Source organism: Triticum dicoccoides, chromosome 3B, assembly GCF_002162155.2.
Source record: "Triticum dicoccoides isolate Atlit2015 ecotype Zavitan chromosome 3B, WEW_v2.0, whole genome shotgun sequence".
NCBI lineage: Eukaryota > Viridiplantae > Streptophyta > Magnoliopsida > Poales > Poaceae > Triticum > Triticum dicoccoides.
Window position 1 is genome coordinate 570137562 of NC_041385.1, and position 18442 is coordinate 570156003.

Genomic DNA, 18442 nt, shown 5'->3' on the forward strand with positions numbered 1-18442 from the left:
CGAGCGAGGCGAAGGGAGGGGCGGGCGGTGACCAGCGGCGGCGGCCGGAAGGAGGGCGGCGGCGACGACTGGTGACAGCGGCGTGGAGGAGCGGCGGCGGCGGCGGCGTGGAGACGCGGCGGCGGCGGCGGCTAGAGTTAGGATCGTGCTGCGATAGATACCATGTAGAAGGACAAGATATGGGCTATGCAATCTCGATGTATTGATCGGTGCACCAGACACGTATATATAAGTACAAAGGTGGGCCACAACCTCAACTACATAAAGGAAACAGGAGGTGGGCCCTACACACAAATATACACGTACACAATATACTCAACATCTTCTTCTGTTGTGTTGTCTCTTCTCTGGTTTATGTTTCTACTTTCAGTTTTAGAAATATTCCAGCAACAACCGAAATCACCAATACCCAGTAAATTCCAGTGTTTTCGGTTTGCATTCTAATGAAATCACCAACATTCATTAGAATTCAACCGAATATATGATTTTTTTTGAAAATAGAAGTGCAATTTTGTTTACTGAAAGGCAAATATTTCGTGTCTACCAAAATCACTGGATTTCATTGAAATCTCACTGAAAATGAAAACCATAACGACGCCATTTGCGTCAAATGCGCGATTCCGTGAATCTTTCATGAGAAAATTGATTGATCCGAGAGAAGTTGAGCTTGGTGTGTTTTCTAGCTTGACGGCAACAAGGCAAAACAGCTCCCGAGCTAACACTACCGTTGTCTTCCTTGAGCGTGAGATCCGCTGCCCCGCGCGGCACGGACCTCATAAATCTTGCATGGACACCACCGGGGCTCCGGAGAGCGAGGACCCACCCACCAGCTACCACCCCTTTTAAAACTCGCCGCCCGGCTCACGCCACGCGCGCTGCCGTGGCGCACGCGCATGTAAGCTGTACGTGCGTGCGAAGCGCGATGCAGGAGGAGCCAGCGCCGCCCAGGAAGCGCGGGGGCGCCGTGCACGGGTCGGCGGCGAGAGAGCAGCAGCAGCAGCAGCAGCAGCAGGCGGACGAGGCGTCGTCGGCGGCGGGGCCGGGGGCGCCGTGCGGCGCGTGCAAGTTCCTGCGGCGGCGGTGCGTGCCGGGGTGCGTGTTCGCGCCGCACTTCAGCGGCAGCGGGCGGGAGCGCGGCGCGGCGCAGTTCGCGGCGGTGCACCGGGTGTTCGGGGCCAGCAACGTGGCCAAGCTGCTGTCGCGCGTGCCCGTGGCGCTGCGCCGGGACACGGCGCGCACCGTCTGCTACGAGGCGCAGGCGCGCATCGCCGACCCCGTCTACGGCTGCGTCGGCACCATCCTCGCCCTCCAGCACCAGGTTATTGCACTGACCGCGGCTCAGAAACTGTGCTCACAACCACGGCTCTCATTCTTCTGGTCGGTGTCGACGGCAGGTGGCGCTCCTCCAGGGCCAGCTCTCCGTGCTGCAAACCCAGCTCTTCAACTGCAGGCTGGCCCTCGCGAGCACGCACCCGGACAGCGCGGAGCAACTGGCGCTGCTGCAGCCGGCGTACTCCGCGGCGTCGGCGCCGAGCCAGATGGTGAACTACGACGATCTTCCGCAGGCCGTGGACTTCATGGACGTGGAGCCCCAGATGAGGGGGCTCGAGTCTCTCCAGCTCTCGCAGCCGCCGCACCGAGACGAAGACGAGAGCCAGGGCGTGAGCCCTTTCTCGGATAATGCAGGAGGACAACGGCAACTGTGAAAACACGTGTAATTGCATAGTGTTTTTGCAATGTCGTGATGTCAAGTGCTTCCATTAAGGATTATGTGGTGATGCTTAAGTCAGTCTTTTTTGCAGGATGTATGTGTATCTTAATTAAAACGGTTTTGCTAAATCTCGATTAGTTGAGGCATAATAAAATCGTTTTGCTGGGTCTCAATTAGTTGAGGCTTAATAAAATCTCAGTCCATTGTCCCCTGGGTGAAACCCGATAAAACCTGACGGAAATGTTAACGCCCACACGTGCGGACGTTTGCATCTCGCCCACACGCGTGGATCCGCGTCCGTTCGTGAGCGCACGAATCTTGGCATGTTTATAGTGTCACGTAGGACTGGCATGGTGTGTAGGCGTTCATCCGGTCGCCCACACGGCCGTTTCACCATACGGGAGGGGCTGGTGTGTGGGCGTTCAGCAGTTCGCCCACACGCCACTTTCCACGCACGCACAAGGGCTAGTGTGTGGGCATTTGTCATCTCGCCCACACGCCCGTCTTCTCTCCCACACCCAAGCTGCTAGTTGCCATATGTTTTGCAGCGCACATGGCAACTGCCTTAGTGTGCTTTATAAGCAGGTGGCAACTCTTTTTACCCGAGTTGCCACGTGTTTTGCAGGGTACACGACAACTGCCTAGTGTGCATGTAAGCAGATGGCAACTCTCTCTTTACCGAGTTGCCATGTGTTTTTGCATGGACATGGCAACTGCCCTAACGTGCACGTAAGCAGATGGCAACTCTTCCTTTTTACATGGCAACTGCCCTAGCATGCTTGTGAGCACATGGCAACTCTCTCAACTACCTAGTGTTAGTATGTGGCAACTCCTAAAATTTTGAAATCATGACAACTACAATAGACCAGACCATACATGGCAACTGCAGTTGAGCAACCATGGCAACTCCAGTTGTCCGACATGGCAACCGTAGTTCAGGACATGACAACTGCAGTTAAACGAACATGGACGAGGGTCTGAACCATGGCAACTACGGGCACGCGGTGACTGTCACGCGTGGCATGCGGGACCACGAGATACGAGGCCTGACATACGAGGCGTGTGGGCGTTATCTACTTCGCCCACACGCACGCGTGTGAGAGGGATCGGGAGGAAAAAAAAGAGGTATGTGTGCATTACTTGTTTTGCCCATACGTAGGTGTGTGAGCTGTTTCTTTTATACACCACACAAAATGTGTGGTCAGTCTCCCTAATGCCCACACGTGTGGCACTTATCGGCGTTCAAATCTGAGTCGTTCGAAACATAGTCAGATCCATTGTACTTAAAATGCAAAAATGATTTTACATTTTGGGACACTATAACAGTGTCAAAATATGATACTACATTTTAGAAATAAGAGACTATAGAGTAATAATAATAATAATATCAACACAAAATGCAATTGCACTATTTAATAGTGCGTTCACCACACATCACGCGAGCATGCCTCGCTAGAAAAAAGTTGCCAACTCTTCGGTTCGCTGCCTTCCCAAACCTTAACTATCCTCTCTGTCTTTACGTCCTCGAGCTCCGAACCCCAATGCCACCAACATTTCTCCCCACCGTCGCGCTTCACCCTGGCACGCGCACCCTAGTACTACTTCTGTCCTGGTTTATAGGTCTCCTTTATAGTTTGTGTCAAATTTTGACTAAATATTAACTAACAAAATGTTAGTGCATATCAAGAAAAATTATCTCATTGGATTCGTATTTGAACATAGTTTTAAAAAAATATAATGTTTAGTGACATGCGTGAACATTTTGTTAGTTTAATCTATGGTCAAAATTTAGCACGAAATACAATGGAGACCAATAAACCCGGAAGGAGATAGTACAACATTCGACGCCGATCCTTAAACCCTCCATAACTATTTGGACCGTGGGCTGCTTTGGCTTAAAAGCCCAATAAATCCGGATGGAGTACTAAGGCCAACTTCAACGCGTGGTCTCATACTGTCCAGGCGCGTCCGTTTGAGGGTAAACGAACAAAACAGGTCTCCCGACGCACGGCCGCAAACGGACCGTTGTTTGTTTTCTGTCCGTTTTCGATCCATTCCTGACCTAAGTTTGGGCCGAGTTTGCGGTCGAACGGACACGAGAGGACGGCGCGTGGCGCCTGCCCATGTCCTCCCTGGCCCGCCCGTCGGGGAGACAACCCCCCCTTTTTCTATCCCCCCTCCTCCAGCCGCACCACCGCCACTCTCCTCCCTCGCCACCGCCGCCATTGCTACTATGCAGCTCGGCCGCGCACTGGCCACAACCCTTGTCGCAGCCCGTGTTCCCTCGACCCCCTAAGCTACCCAACCACGACCCCTTGATTTGCGCTCCCGGCGGTCGGATTTGGAGCTGATCCGGCCGGACTTGAGCTCCGCCCGGCTGCGGGAGGCCGCGCCGTGCCATGGACTGGCCGGGTACCGGGCCGGAAGGCTCCGAAAAGGCCGTAAGGCCGCATGTAGGTACCGATGACTCCTCGTCTAGACGCTCGGATCTACAACGTCGGCGGTTCGCTGGCAGATACACGAACGGCGGTCGGCCGGGCTCGTTGCTGGCCCAAAAGCTCGTCGGCGCACCGTTGCCACTCATTAAGTGCGACGACTGCCCAAAGAAGGTCTTGCGCCGCGTGTCTACAATGCCGGAACATCCCGGATGGGTGTTCATCAAGTGCTCAACCGATGGGGTATGTGCTACTTAGCTTCGGTTGTGCTATCGGATTTTGACTAGTTGTGCTAACTTAATTTTTTATTGTGTAGAATGGATGCAAATTTTGGTGTTGGAAAGAAGAGTACATCGATATATTGATAGAGCACAATTTAGCAGATGTCCGTGCACTTTTAGCTAGAATAGAGGCTAGAGATGAGACTAGTACACTTGTTGCTAGAATAGAGGCTAGACATGAGACTAGATGCGAGGAAGTAACATCTACTTCTTTAGACTTGAAGAAAAAAGAAGCACGCAAGATCGAGCCTCCACAGATCAACAATGAATGCATCGAGAAGGCACTATCCAACTTACGGGAGCAGTTATAGAAGTTGGTTATCTTCTAAAATGTCTTCTTATGGTTATTGTGCTCGTTGGTCTTGCTATTCTAGTGAAAATTTGATGATGTGCTGCCATGTATAAAAAATCAATGATAAAAATAAAATATATGTGTTTGCGGAAAAAATTGTATGCATACGAGATGCGGCCGAAATGCGGCCGCGCGTTGGGCACCCGTCCGCCGCATCCATGAATCCGGGTGGACACGACCCCATTGCTACCCCCAAACGATGAAAAATGGACAAAGCGGACGTTCTTTTGGGGTCGCGCGTTGGAGTTGGCCTAAGGGCATTCAACGCTGACCCTCAAACTGTACGGACCGCGCGGCCGGACGCGGTTTACCATCCAACATAGGCCTGTATCAGTCCACCGAGCAGTCCAGACGTACTTTTTCTGGCAAACTCGAGACAAAGTAGGGGGCTTTGCGGGAGTACGGACAACATAAGCACATGACTCCGACACCCTCGGCACACCCAAAACCCTTCCCAGACCCCGCGTCTCCATCCTCCCCATTTTCTCTCCTTACTTCTTTCTCTCTTGCCTCCGCCACCGCTCCACCACCCCGTCCGCCATGCCATACCCCTGCCGGAACTCTACGTCTCTGTCACATTCAGAGCTCCAGCCGGGCTCCACCCCGCTTCTCCTCCATCGTCTTTCAACCCCTCTCCTCCGACCGTCCCACTGGGTACCATCTACTACTGCTATACTCATCATGCCCATCAATTGTTCAATGAATTGCCAGAGCTCGGCTGGGGGTCAAGATGAGGGTGAGGATGTTGTCGTAGCTCTAGAATTTGAGAACATGGGTAATCCTATCAAATTTGCAGACAAACTGGCCACATTTGAAGAGTTTATTCAGTTGCATCAAAAAATTTGACATTAAAGAACTCACGAGTAGCTGAAGGAAGAACTGATTGAACATCTGAGGGCGATTAAAGGGGACACCAATGTTGGAATGTAATATTTAAACTTTTAAAATTTGAACTACTGCTGCATGCGACTATTTGAACGTCTGTACTCTGTGTATGCCATTATTGAAACATCCAGACCTTTTTATAAAAAAAATAGGAAGTCCAGGTGTATGCGGGATCCGTTGGATGGCCGCCTCGCGCATTCATGTCCGCGGACTGATCCCCCTATCTGCAGACGGATGCGGAAGGAGATTTACGGGTCAGGTTGGACGACCCCCGGCCTCTGCATCTCGGAGATGCATGCGGTCATTTTATTGATTATTCTCGAGGACCTTACTGAAGGAAATATGCCCTAGAGGCAATAATAAAGTTATTATTTATATTTCCTTATATCATGATAAATATTTATTATTCATGCTAGAATTGTATTAACGGGAAACATGATACATGCGTGGATACATAGACAAAACAGAGTGTCCCTAGTAAGCCTCTACTAGACTAGCTCATTAATCAAAGATGGTTAAGTTTCCTAACCATAGACATGTGTTGTCATTTGATGAACGTGATCACACCATTAGGAGAATGATGTGATGGACAAGACCCATCCGTTAGCTTAGCATAATGATCATTAAGTTTTATTGCTATTGCTTTGTTTATGACTTATACATATTCCTTTGACTATGAGATTATGCAACTCCCGAATTCTAGAGGAACACCTTGTGTGCTATCCAACGTCACAACGTAACTGGGTGATTATAAAGATGCTCTAAAGGTGTCTCCAAAGGTGTTTGTTGGGTTGGCATAGATCGAGATTAGGATTTGTCACTCCGAGTATCGGAGAGGTATCTCTGGGCCCTCTCGGTAATGCACATCATAATAAGCCTTGCAAGCAATGTGACTAATGAGTTAGTTGCGGGATGCTGTATTACGAAATGAGTAAAAAGACTTGCCGGTAACGAGATTGAACTAGGTATGAAGATACCGACGATCGAATCTCGGGCAAGTAACATACCGATGACAAAGAGAATAACATATGTTGTCATTGCGGTTTGACCGATAAAGATCTTTGTAGAATATGTGGGAGCCAATATGAGCATCCAGGTTCCGCTATTGGTTATTGACCGGAGAGGTGTCTCGGTCATGTCTACATAGTTCTCGAACCCGTAGGGTCCGCACAGTTAGCGTTCGATGACGATTTGTATTATGAGTTATGTGTTTTGGTGACCGAAGATTGTTTCGAGTCCCGAATGAGATCACGGACATGAAGAGGAGTCTCGAAATAGTCGAGAGGTAAAGATTGATATATTGGATGATAGTATTCGGACACCGGAATGGTTCCAGAGTGTTCCGTTAACTTATCGGAGTACCAGGGGTTACCGGAACCGCACGGGGAAGGTTATGGGTTACAGGGCCTTGGGAGGGAGGCAAACCAGCCCACAAGGGGCTGGTGCGCCCCCACATGGAAGGGGTCTGAATTGGAGTGGGGAAGGGGGCGGCACTCCCCTTTTCTTCTCCTTCTCCCTTTCCCCCTCCGGAAGAAGGAAGGGGAAGGCCGTATTGGACATGGAGTCCAAGTAGGACTCCTGCCCCTTGGGGGCGCCCGTAGGCCGGCCTCCTCCCTCTCCCTCCTTTATATACGGGGGAAGGGGGGCACCCCAAAGCACATCAATTGTTCTTAGCCATGTGCGGTGCCCCCCTCCACAGTTTACTCCTCCGGTCATATTGTTGTAGTGCTTAGGCGAAGCCCTGCGCGGATCATATCACCATCACCGTCACCACGCCATCATGCTGACACAACTCTCCCTTGATACTTTGCTGGATCAAGTGTTTGAGGGATGTCATCGAGTTGAACGTGTGCAGAACTCGGAGGTGCCGTATGTTCGGTGCTTGATCAGTTGGATTGCGAAGACGTTCGACTACATCAACCGCGTTAAGCTAACACTTCCGCTTTCGGTCTACGAGGGTACGTGGACACACTCTCCCCCTCTGGTTGCTATGCATCTCCTAGATAGATCTTGCATGATCGTAGGTAATTTTCTGAAAGTGCATGCTATGTTCCCCAATAGTTGCATCTGAGCCAGGTCTATGCGTAGATGATATGCACGAGTAGAACACAAAGAGTTATGGGCGATAATAGTCATACTGCTTACCACCAACGTTTTATTTTGATTCAGCAATATTGTTGGATGAAGCTGCTCGGACCAACCTTACATGACCACATTCATGAGACCGGTTCCACCGACAGACATGCAACTTGTTTTGCATAAAGGTGGCTGGCGGGTGTCTGTTTCTCCAAGTTTAGTTGAATCGAATTTGACTACGGCCGGTCCTTGTTGAAGGTTAAAACAACACACTTGACGAAAAATCGTTGTGGTTTTGATGCGAAGGTAAGAACGGTTCTTACTATAAGCCCGTAGGAGCCACGTAAAACTTGCAACAACAAAGTAGAGGACGCCTAACTTGTTTTTTGCAGGGCATGTTGTGATGTGATATGGTCAAGACATGATGTGATATACGTTATTGTATGAGATGATCATGTTTTGTAGAAGTTTTCGGCAACTGGCAGGAGCCTTATGGTTGTTGCTTTATTCTATGAAATGCAATCACCATGTAATTGCTTTACTTTATCAGCGTTAGCGATAGTTGTAGTAGCAATAGTTGGCGAGACAACAATGACGCTACGATGGAGATCAAGGTGTCAAGCCGGTGACAATGGAGATCATGACGGTGCTTTGGAGATGGAGATCAAAGGCACAAGATGATGATGGCCATACCATGTCACATATTTTGATTGCATGTGATGTTTATCTTTTATGCATCTTATTTTGCTTAGTATGACGGTAGCATTGATGTCTACTACACAACCTTCTTCTTGTAGATGTTGTTGGGCCTCCAAGTGCAGATGTAGGACAGTAGCAAATTTCCCTCAAGTGAATGACCTAAGGTTTATCAATCCGTGAGAGGCGTAGGATGAAGATGGTCTCTCTCAAACAACCCTGCAACCAAATAACAAAGAGTCTCTTGTGTCCCCAACAAACCCAATACAATGGTAAATTGTATAGGTGCACTAGTTCGGCGAAGAGATGGTGATACAAGTGCAATATGGATGATAGATATAGGTTTTTGTAATCTGAAAATATAAAAATAGCAAGGTAACAAGTGGTAAAAGTGAGCGTAAACGGTATTGCAATTCTAGGAAACAAGGCCTAGGGTTCATACTTTCACTAGTGCAAGTTCTCTCAACAATAATAACATAATCGGATCATATAACTATCCCTCAACATGCAACAAAGAGTCACTCCAAAGTCACTAATAGCAGAGAACAAACGAAGAGATTATTGTAGGGTACGAAACCACCTCAAAGTTATCCTTTCTGATCGATCTACTCAAGAGTTCGTAGTAAAATAACATGAAGCTATTCTTTCCGTTCGATCTATCCTAGAGTTCATACTAGAATAACACCTTAAGACACAAATCAACCAAAACCCTAATGTCACCTAGATACTCCAATGTCACCTCAAGTATCCATGGGTATGATTATACAATATGCATCACACAATCTCAGATTCATCTATTCAACCAACACAAAGTACTTCAAAGAGTGCCGCAAAGTTTCTACTGGAGAGTCAAGATGAAAACGTGTTCCAACCCCTATGCATAGATTCCCAAGGTCACGGAACCCGCAAGTTAATCACCAAACCATACATCAAGTGAATCAATAGAATACCCCATTGTCACCACAGGTATCCCACGCAAGACATACATCAAGTTTTCTCAAATCCTTAAAGACTCAATCCGATAAGATAACTTCAAAGGGAAAACTCAATCCATTACAAGAGAGTAGAGGGGGAGAAACATCATAAGATCCAACTATAATAGCAAAGCTCGCGGTACATCAAGATCGTACCAAATTAAGAACACGAGAGAGAAAGATCAAACACATAGCTACTAGTACATACCCTCATCCCCGAGGGTGAACTACTCCCTCCTCATCATGGAGAGCGCTGGGATGATGAAGATGGCCATCGGTGAGGGATCCCCCCTCCGACAGGGTGCCGGAACAGGGTCCCGATTGGTTTTTGGTGGCTACAGAGGCCTCCGGTGGTGGAACTCCCGATCTAGGTTATTTTCTGGGGGTTTCTATATATATAAGAGGTGTTGGCGTCGGGGACAAGTCAGGGGGGTCTCCGAGGCGGCCACGATATAGGGGGGCGCACCTAGGGGGGTAGGGCACGCCCCCACCCTCGTGGGTGCCTCGGGACTCTTCTGGTCCACCTCCGATACTCCGTTGGCTTCTTCTAGTCCAAAAATAATCTCTGTGAAGTTTCAGGTCAATTGGACTCCGTTTGGTTTTCCTTTTTTGCGATACTCAAAAACAAGGAAAAAACAGAAATTGGCCCTGGGCTTTAGGTTAATAGGTTAGTCCAAAAAATGATATAAAAGTGCATAATAAAGCCCATTAAACATCCAAAACAGATAATATAATAGCATGGAACAATCAAAAGTTATAGATACGTTGGAGACGTATCAAGCATCCCCAAGCTTAATTCCTGCTCGTCCTCGAGTAGGTAAATGATAAAAACAGAATTTTTGATGTGGAATGCTACCTAGAATAATTCTCAATGTAATTTTCCTTATTGTGGCATGAATGTTCAGATCCGAAAGATTCAAGACAAAAGTTTAATATTGACATAAGAGTAATAATACTTCAAGCATAGTAACAAAGTAATCATGTCTTCTCAAAATAACATGGCCCAAGAAAGTTATCCCTACAAAATCATATAGTTTGGCTATGCTCTATCTTCATCACTCAAAATATTTAAATCATGCACAACCCCGGTTTTAGCCAAGCAATTGTTTCATACTTTAGTATTCTCAAACTTTTTCAATCTTCACGCAATACATGAGCGTGAGCCATGGGCATACCACTATAGGTGGGATAGGATGGTGGTTGTGGAGAAGACAAAAAAGGAGAAGATAGTCTCACATCAACTAGGCGTATCAACGGGCTATGGAGATGCCCATTAATAGATATCAATGTGAGTGAGTAGGGATTGCCATGCAACGGATGCACTAGAACTATAAGTGTATGAAAGCTCATCAAAAGAAACTAAGTGGGTGTGCATCCAACTTGCTTGCTCACGAAGACCTAGGGCAATTTGAGGAAGCCCATTATTGGAATATCCAAGCCAAGTTTAATGAAAAATACCCACTAGTATATGAAGGTGACAACATAGGAGACTCTCTGTCATGAAGATCATGGTGCTACTTTGAAGCACAAGTGTGGTAAAAGGATAGTAGCATTGCCCCTTCTCTCTTGTTCGCTCATTTTTTTGGTGGGCTTCTTTGGCCTCTTTTTTAATTTGGGCTTCTTTGGCCTCTTTTATTTTTCATAAAGTCCGGAGACTCATCCCAACTTGTGAGGGAATCATTTCTTCCATCATCCTTTCCTCACATGGGACAATGCTCTAATAATGAAGATCATCACACTTCTATCTACTTACAACTCAAGAATCTTAGAAAAAAATATGACTCTACATGGATGCCTCCGGTGGAGTACCGGGATAATGAATCAAGAGTGACATGAATGAAAGAATTATGAATGGTTGCTTTGCCACAAATACTATGTCAACTACATGATCATGCAAAGCAATATGACAATGGTGGAGCGTGTCATAATAAACATAACAGTGGAATGTTGCATGACAATATATCTCGGAATGGCTATGAAAATGCCATAATAGGTAGGTATGGTGGCTGTTTTGAGGAAGGTATATGGTGGGTGTATGATACCGGCAAAAGTTGTGTGGCATAAGAGAGGCTAGCAATGGTGGAAGGGTGAGAGTGCGTATATTCCATGGACTCAACATTAGTCATGAAGAACTCACATACTTATTGCAAAAATCTACAAGTTATCAAAACAAAGTACTACACGCATGCTCCTAGGGAATGGGTTGGTAGGAGTTAACCATCATGCGATCCCGACCTCCACACATAAGGAAGACAATCAATAAATAAATCATGCTCCAACTTCATCACATAACGGTTCACCATACGTGCATGCTACGAGAATCACAAAATTTTAACACAAGTATTACTCAAATTCACAACTACTCAACTAGCATGACCCTAATATTACCATCCTCATATCTCAAAACAATCATAAAGAATCAAACTTCTCATAGTATTCAATGCACTTTATATGAAAGTTTTTATTATATCCGTCTTGGATGCCCATCATATTAGGACTAAATTCATAACCCAAGCAAATTACCATGCTGTTCTAAAGACTCTCAAAATAATATAAATTAAGCATGAGTGTTCATCAATTTCTTCAAAAATAAAACTACCATCGTGCTCTAAAAAGATATAAGTGAAGCACTAGAGCAAAGACAAACTACACCAAAATATATAAGTGAAGATCAATGAGTAGTCGAATAATTGTGCAACTATGTGAAGACTCTCTAACATTTAAGAATTTCAGATCTTAGGATTTATTCAAACAGCAAGCAAAACAAAATAAAATGACATGACGCTCCAAGCAAAACATATATCATGTGGTGAATAAAAATATAGCTCCAAGTAAAATTACCGATGAACGAAGACGAAAGAGGGGATGCCATCCGGGGCATCCCCAAGCTTAGGCTCTTGGTTGTCCTTTAATATTACCTCGGGGTGCCTTGGGCATCCCCAAGCTTAGGCTCTTGCCACTCCTTATTCCGTAGTCCATCAAAACTTCACCTAAAACTTGAAAACTTCACAACACAAAACTCAACAGAAAACTCGTAAGCTCCGCTAGTATAAGAAAATAAATCACCACTTAGGTACTGCTATGAACTCATTCTAAATTCATATTGGTGTAATATCTACTGTATTCCAACTTCTATATGGTTCATACCCTCCGATACTACTCATAGATTCATCAAAATGAGCAAACAACACATAGAACATAGAATGTGTCAAAAACAGAACAGTCTGTAGTAATCTGTAACTCTCGAATACTTATGTAACTCCAAAAATCCTACCAAATTAGGAAACCTGAGAAATTTGTGTACCAATCCAGATAAAAAAGAATCAGATCAAAAGCATGTTTCTGTGAATTATCAAAACTAATTTACTGGGCGCAAAAGTTTCTAATTTTTAGCAGGATCAACACAACTATCACCGTAAGCTATCCTAAAGGTCTTACTTGGCACTTTATTGAAACAAAAGCTATAAAACATGATTACTACAGTAGCATAATCATGTGGACACACAAAAATAGTAAGGGTAAATATTGGGTTGTCTCCCAACAAGCGCTTTTCTTTAATGCCTTTCTAGCTAGGCATGATGATGACAATGGTGCTCACATAAAAGATAAGAATTGAAACATAACGGGAGCATCATGAAGCATATGACTAGCACATTTAAGCCTAACCCACTTCCTATGCATAGGGATTTTGTGAGAAAACAACTTATGGTAACAAGAATCAACTAGCATAGGAAGGTAAAACAAGCATAGCTTCAAGATTTTCAACACATAGAGATGAAACTTGATATTATTGCAATTCCTACAAGCATATGTTCCTCCCTCATAATAATTTTCAGTAGCATCATGAATGAATTCAACAATATAACCATCACATAAAGCATTATTTTCATGATGCACAAGCATATAAATTTTACTACTTTCCACATAAGCAAAATTCTTCTCATGAATAGTCGTGGGAGCAAAATCAACAAAATAACTATCACGTGAAGCATAATCCAATTGAAAATTAAAATCACGATGACAAGTTTCATGGTTATGTTTATTCTTTATGGCATAAGCATCATCACAATAATCATCATAAATAGGAGGCATGCTTTCATCATAATAAATTTGCTCATCAAAACTTGGGGGGCAAAAAATATCATATTCATCAAACATAGCATCCCCAAGCTTGTGGCTTTGCATATCATTAGCATCATGGGTATTCAAAGAATTCACACTAACAACGTTGCAATCATGCTCATCATTCGCATATTTTATGCCAAGCATTCTATGTAATTCTTTTTCTAGTACTTGAGCACAATTCGGAATCCTTATTTTCACGGAAGACATTAAAAAGATGAAGCATATGAGGCACCCTCGATTCCATTTTTTTGTAATTTTCTTTTATAGAATAAACTAGTGATAAAATAAGAAACAAAAAGATTCAATTGCAAGATCTAAAGATATACCTTCAAGCACTCACCTCCCTGGTAACGACACCAGAAATTGCTTGGTGTCTACTGCACAACATTCTTCTTGTAGACGTTGTTGGGCCTCCAAGTGCAGAGGTTTGTAGGACAGTAGCAAATTTCCCTCAAGTGGATGACCTAAGGTTTATCAATCTGTGGGAGGCGTACGATGAAGATGGTCTCTCTCAAACAACCCTGGAACCAAATAACAAAGAGTCTCTTGTGTCCACAACACACCCAATACAATGGTAAATTGTATAGGTGCACTAGTTCGGCAAAGAGATGGTGATACAAGTGCAATATGGATGATAGATATAGGTTTTTGTAATATGAAAATATAAAAACAACAAGGTAACAAGTGGTAGAAGTGAGCGTAAACGGTATTGCAATGCTGGGAAACAAGGCCTAGGGTTCATACTTTCACTAGTGCAAGTTCTCTCACTACAAAAAAATACACATCCATCACATTTTGGGCCGAACGAATTTTGTGTGTGTCATACTTATGACACTTCTATGACGATAATTGTGACAAAACCCGGTATCATCATAGATGTGGTGGGCTCCTACTTCTATGACAAAAGTCATGACAGAAAATGGGGTTTTCGTCCTGGGTGGGCCGGAGACGCAGCTGCATGACATTCTTTGGGCCGTCCATGACAGAAAAGACTGTGGTAGAAGCGAGGGCGAGGAAAATTTCGGCGAGTTACTGATTACGGTGGGTGGTCGGGGGCCGAGCAATGCACGTTTCTCTCGTACACATACGCGCGTGTGTGCGAGGCGTTGGGCTATAACTGAAACCGAGCGAGGCGTTGGGCTCTAACCAAACCCGAGTGATTGCACTACAGGCTACGTGTTACTGAACCCGAGCGAATGATCGATGGCTATTAACTGAACCCGATCGAGCGATTCCTTCGCTACTGCTGCTAACTGAAGCCAATCGATGCTGCCTCTGGATGAACAGTGAGCTTTGTGGGGGGGGGTTGGATAAACAGTGAGCAGTGGGGGTGGATGAACAGGCCCCCGTGGCGTTGCCTCTGGATGAACAGGACCCCGATCGATCGAGCCGGTTGGGGCTGGATGAACAGGACCCCGTGGAGGGCTGGATGAAGAGGACGACCCCGTGGAGGGCTGGATGAATAGTAGATGGTGGAGGCGTGGATGAACAGTAGCCCGTGGAGGGGTGGTTGAATAGGAGCCCGTGGAGAGGGGTGGTTGAACAGTAGCCGGTGGAGTAGCGCATGGTGGAGGCTGGATGAACAGGAGCCCGTGGATGAACAGTCGCAGGTGGAGGCTGGAGGAGGTCGACATTGGATGAACAGTAGCCCATGGAGGCTGGAGGAGGTCGATGGTGGAGATGAACAGTATCCCATGGAGTCCCATTTTGCGGTACGCCACACCCCTCCCAATGAACAAGACCCCCGTTTCGATCGTAGCGCTCGAACACAAGTCTGTTTCGTCTATTTTGCGGTACGCCACACCCCTCCCAATCAACAGACCCTGTTTCGACCGTAGGAGGTCGAACACAAGTCCGTTTCCTCCGTTTTGCGGTACGCCAGACCCCTCCCGATGAACAGGATCCCGTTTTGAACGTGCCTGGTCGAACACAAGGCCGTTTCCTCCGTTCTGCCGTACGCCAGGCCTCGTTTCCATCGCCTGTTCCGTCCAAGCCGGTTGGCTCCCATGCGTTCCGTTGCCTCCTGATGAACATGACGCATTCTGTTGCCTCCCCATGAACACGACACATTCTGTTGCCTCTCCATGAACACGACAACGACGCAGTTTCTCCATTCCGACCCAGCCATGTACACAAGCCCTGGCCGTACGTATGCGCGAGTAGGCGTTCGAGACCCCGCCCGTATGTACATACGTGGTCGTATTTACTTTCTTGCACCCTGGCCGTTGTACATACATGTACATGCTACGTGCGTGCCTGTACTACGACACGTGCGCGCCTCTACTACGACACGTGCGCGCCTCTACATCGACCAGTATATATGTACATACACATTCGCGACCAGAATGACAATGCTACGTATGCTTCGACCAGGTGGGTCCCGACTGTCAGACACTTCCTTGCGTGCGAAGATGTAGCTGGTGCGTCCCAGCAGTCAGGGGGGCGAATCATTTTTTTTGCCTGGACGCACTTCCTTATGTGCGAAGATGTAGCTGGTGGGTCCCAGTAGTCAGGGGGCGAATCATTTTTTTCGCCCGTAATATGGACGCACTTCCTCGCGTGCGGAGATGTAGCTGGTAGATCCCAGCAGTCAAGGGGGAAACATTTTTTTTCACGAAATACGATGGTCCGTCCGGTGGGTCCCTGCTGTCAGGTGGAGGAATCATAATTTTCCTCGTAATAAGGAGGCACTTCCTTGCTGCGGCCGTGGACCCAGCTGTCAGCCTCTGCACGTGCAGTCCATGTCCGATGTAAGTCGTTCCTTGATCATGTTGACCATGCCGTGCCGAGAGCACCAGGGCGGTGGAAGACGGCGAGGCCTAGGAAGGGGACGACGTGGAGCCGGGGAAGACACGGCAGTGGAAGCCCGCGCGGAGAGGAGTAGGAGGGTTCACTGGTTCGGCTACGGTGTGAGGCTGCCGTCGCCGTAGGGCCTGGCCCTGGCCAGCGGTGGGAATAGTAGGGGGCGGTGAGGCCTCTGCGGCAGCACATCTGGCCACGGGAGGCAGGAGCATGCGACATGACCGGCGCTACTTTGTGCAGCTGGAGCATGAAGACCAAAGGTTGAAGAAGCACTACGGCCGTTGGATGGACATCGTACGGTCAGTGGAGCTAGAATCGTTCATATTGACTAAGTTGACAAAGCCCTCCGTCCCCGTCAACTTAGTAGGCCCACAAGTCAGCCTCCCACCAAGGTGGGTCCCAGCTAGCAGGGGGAGTATTCATTTTTTTGCGTAATAAGGAGGCACTTCCGGTGGGTCCGAGCTGACAGAGGGGGGAACGTTTTTTCGTGAAATACGGTGGCCCATCCGGTGGGTCCCAGCAGTCAGAGGGGAAATGTTTTTTTTCGCGAAATAAGGTGGCCCGTCCGGTGGGTCCCTGCTGTCAGGTGGAGGAATAATTATTTTGCGCGTAATAAGGAGGCACTTCCTTGCGGCCGCCGTGGACCCATCTGTCAGCCTCTCCATGTATAGTACTCTTTCGATGGAAGTCGGTCGTTGACCACGTTGACCACGCCGCACCGAGAGCACCAGGGCGGTGGACAACTGCGAGGCCTAGGAAGGGGACGACGCAGAGCCGGGGAAGACACATCAGTGGGAGCCCATGCGGAGAGGAGTACGTGGGTTCACTGGTTCGGCTGCGGTGTGAGGTTGCTGTTGCCGCAGAATAACATGGTGTGTGGGTGAGTAGAGGGATGGCCTGGCCAGCGGTGGGAGTAGTACGGGGCGGTGAGGCCTCCGCGGCATCACAGCCGTCCATGGGAGGCAGGAGCATGCGACACGACCGGCGCTGCTTTGGGCGGCTGGAGCAAGAAGACCAGAGGTTGAAGAAGCACTACGGCCGTTAGATGGACATGGTACAGTTAGTGCAGCTAGAATCGTTTATATTTACTAAGTTGACAAAGCCCTTGGTATGCGTCAACTTAGTAGGCCCATAGGTTAGCCTCCGAAATGGTGCGCCCCAGATGTCAGGGGGAGGAATCATTTTTTGGGCTACTGAAGCAAGAATATCTGAGATTGAAGAAGAAGCATGACATCCATTGGATGGACATCCAACGACCACAGCTGCTAGAACCATGTGTTGTTTACAAAGCCTTGCATACGCGTCAACTTAGTTTTTTTAGGGGACGCGTCAACTTAGAAGGCCCACAAGTGTGTGGCAGAGAACATATAGCCCATTTGCGATTTGTATGAATGTACAACCCATTTTTAATTCTAATGGAATACTACAACCCATTTACAATTTGTTAAAAGTACAACCCGACTTCTAGCTAGGACAACGATTAATAATTTCAAACAACCGCTCAAAACATAAATCAAAAAAATTTCCCACATTTTGATGGGATCCGAAATATTTTTATCCGAAATTTCTAGTCAGATTAAATATAATTTCAAAATAAAGTATGTTAAAATCCAACGAAATATTGCGCGTGCAACAAGTAATGAAATTAAAATTTTCAAATTCCAAAAATAATATATTTTTAAACTAATTACGCGTTTGGTGCATTTTTTATAGTTACTGCCCAGTTATTATAACTACATCCCATTTATTATTCCTTAAAGTCCATTTTCTTGTTAAGCCTAATGCATACCTCCTAGGAAAGTTTGCAGCCCAGCGGGCGGAGAATAATAGGTTGACCGGATATTGTGTACAACTCTCGGCCCAGTTGCATTGCCGATGTTGAAAAAAGGCCTGTGTAGTACAGTACAACCTAACATGGCTACTCAGCCCACATTCAGCGACGCTGGAAAGGCCCAAACAAGGATTCTGTACAACTTTTTGAAGTCACTGAGATCAATTAATAACTTAAGAAAAAAGTTAGATTACAGTGGAACCTAATTAAAAGCTGTCACGAGCAAATAAATAATTCAACGGGCCCCACTTGTGCGTGTGTGCGTGCGTGCGTG

The 18442-nt window shown here is 46.8% G+C and overlaps 1 protein-coding gene across 1 annotated transcript; it reads left to right on the forward strand.

Annotated features, from left to right (window-relative positions):
- Window positions 1-922: 922 nt before the first annotated feature.
- Window positions 923-1791, forward strand: LOC119279666 (LOB domain-containing protein 20-like). The gene is made up of 2 exons (XM_037560835.1): window positions 923-1318; window positions 1395-1791. Exons 1-2 carry the CDS (start codon window positions 923-925, stop codon window positions 1704-1706), a joined length of 708 nt encoding a protein of 235 aa, XP_037416732.1. The 3' UTR covers window positions 1707-1791.
- The last annotated feature ends 16651 nt before the right edge of the window (window positions 1792-18442 follow it).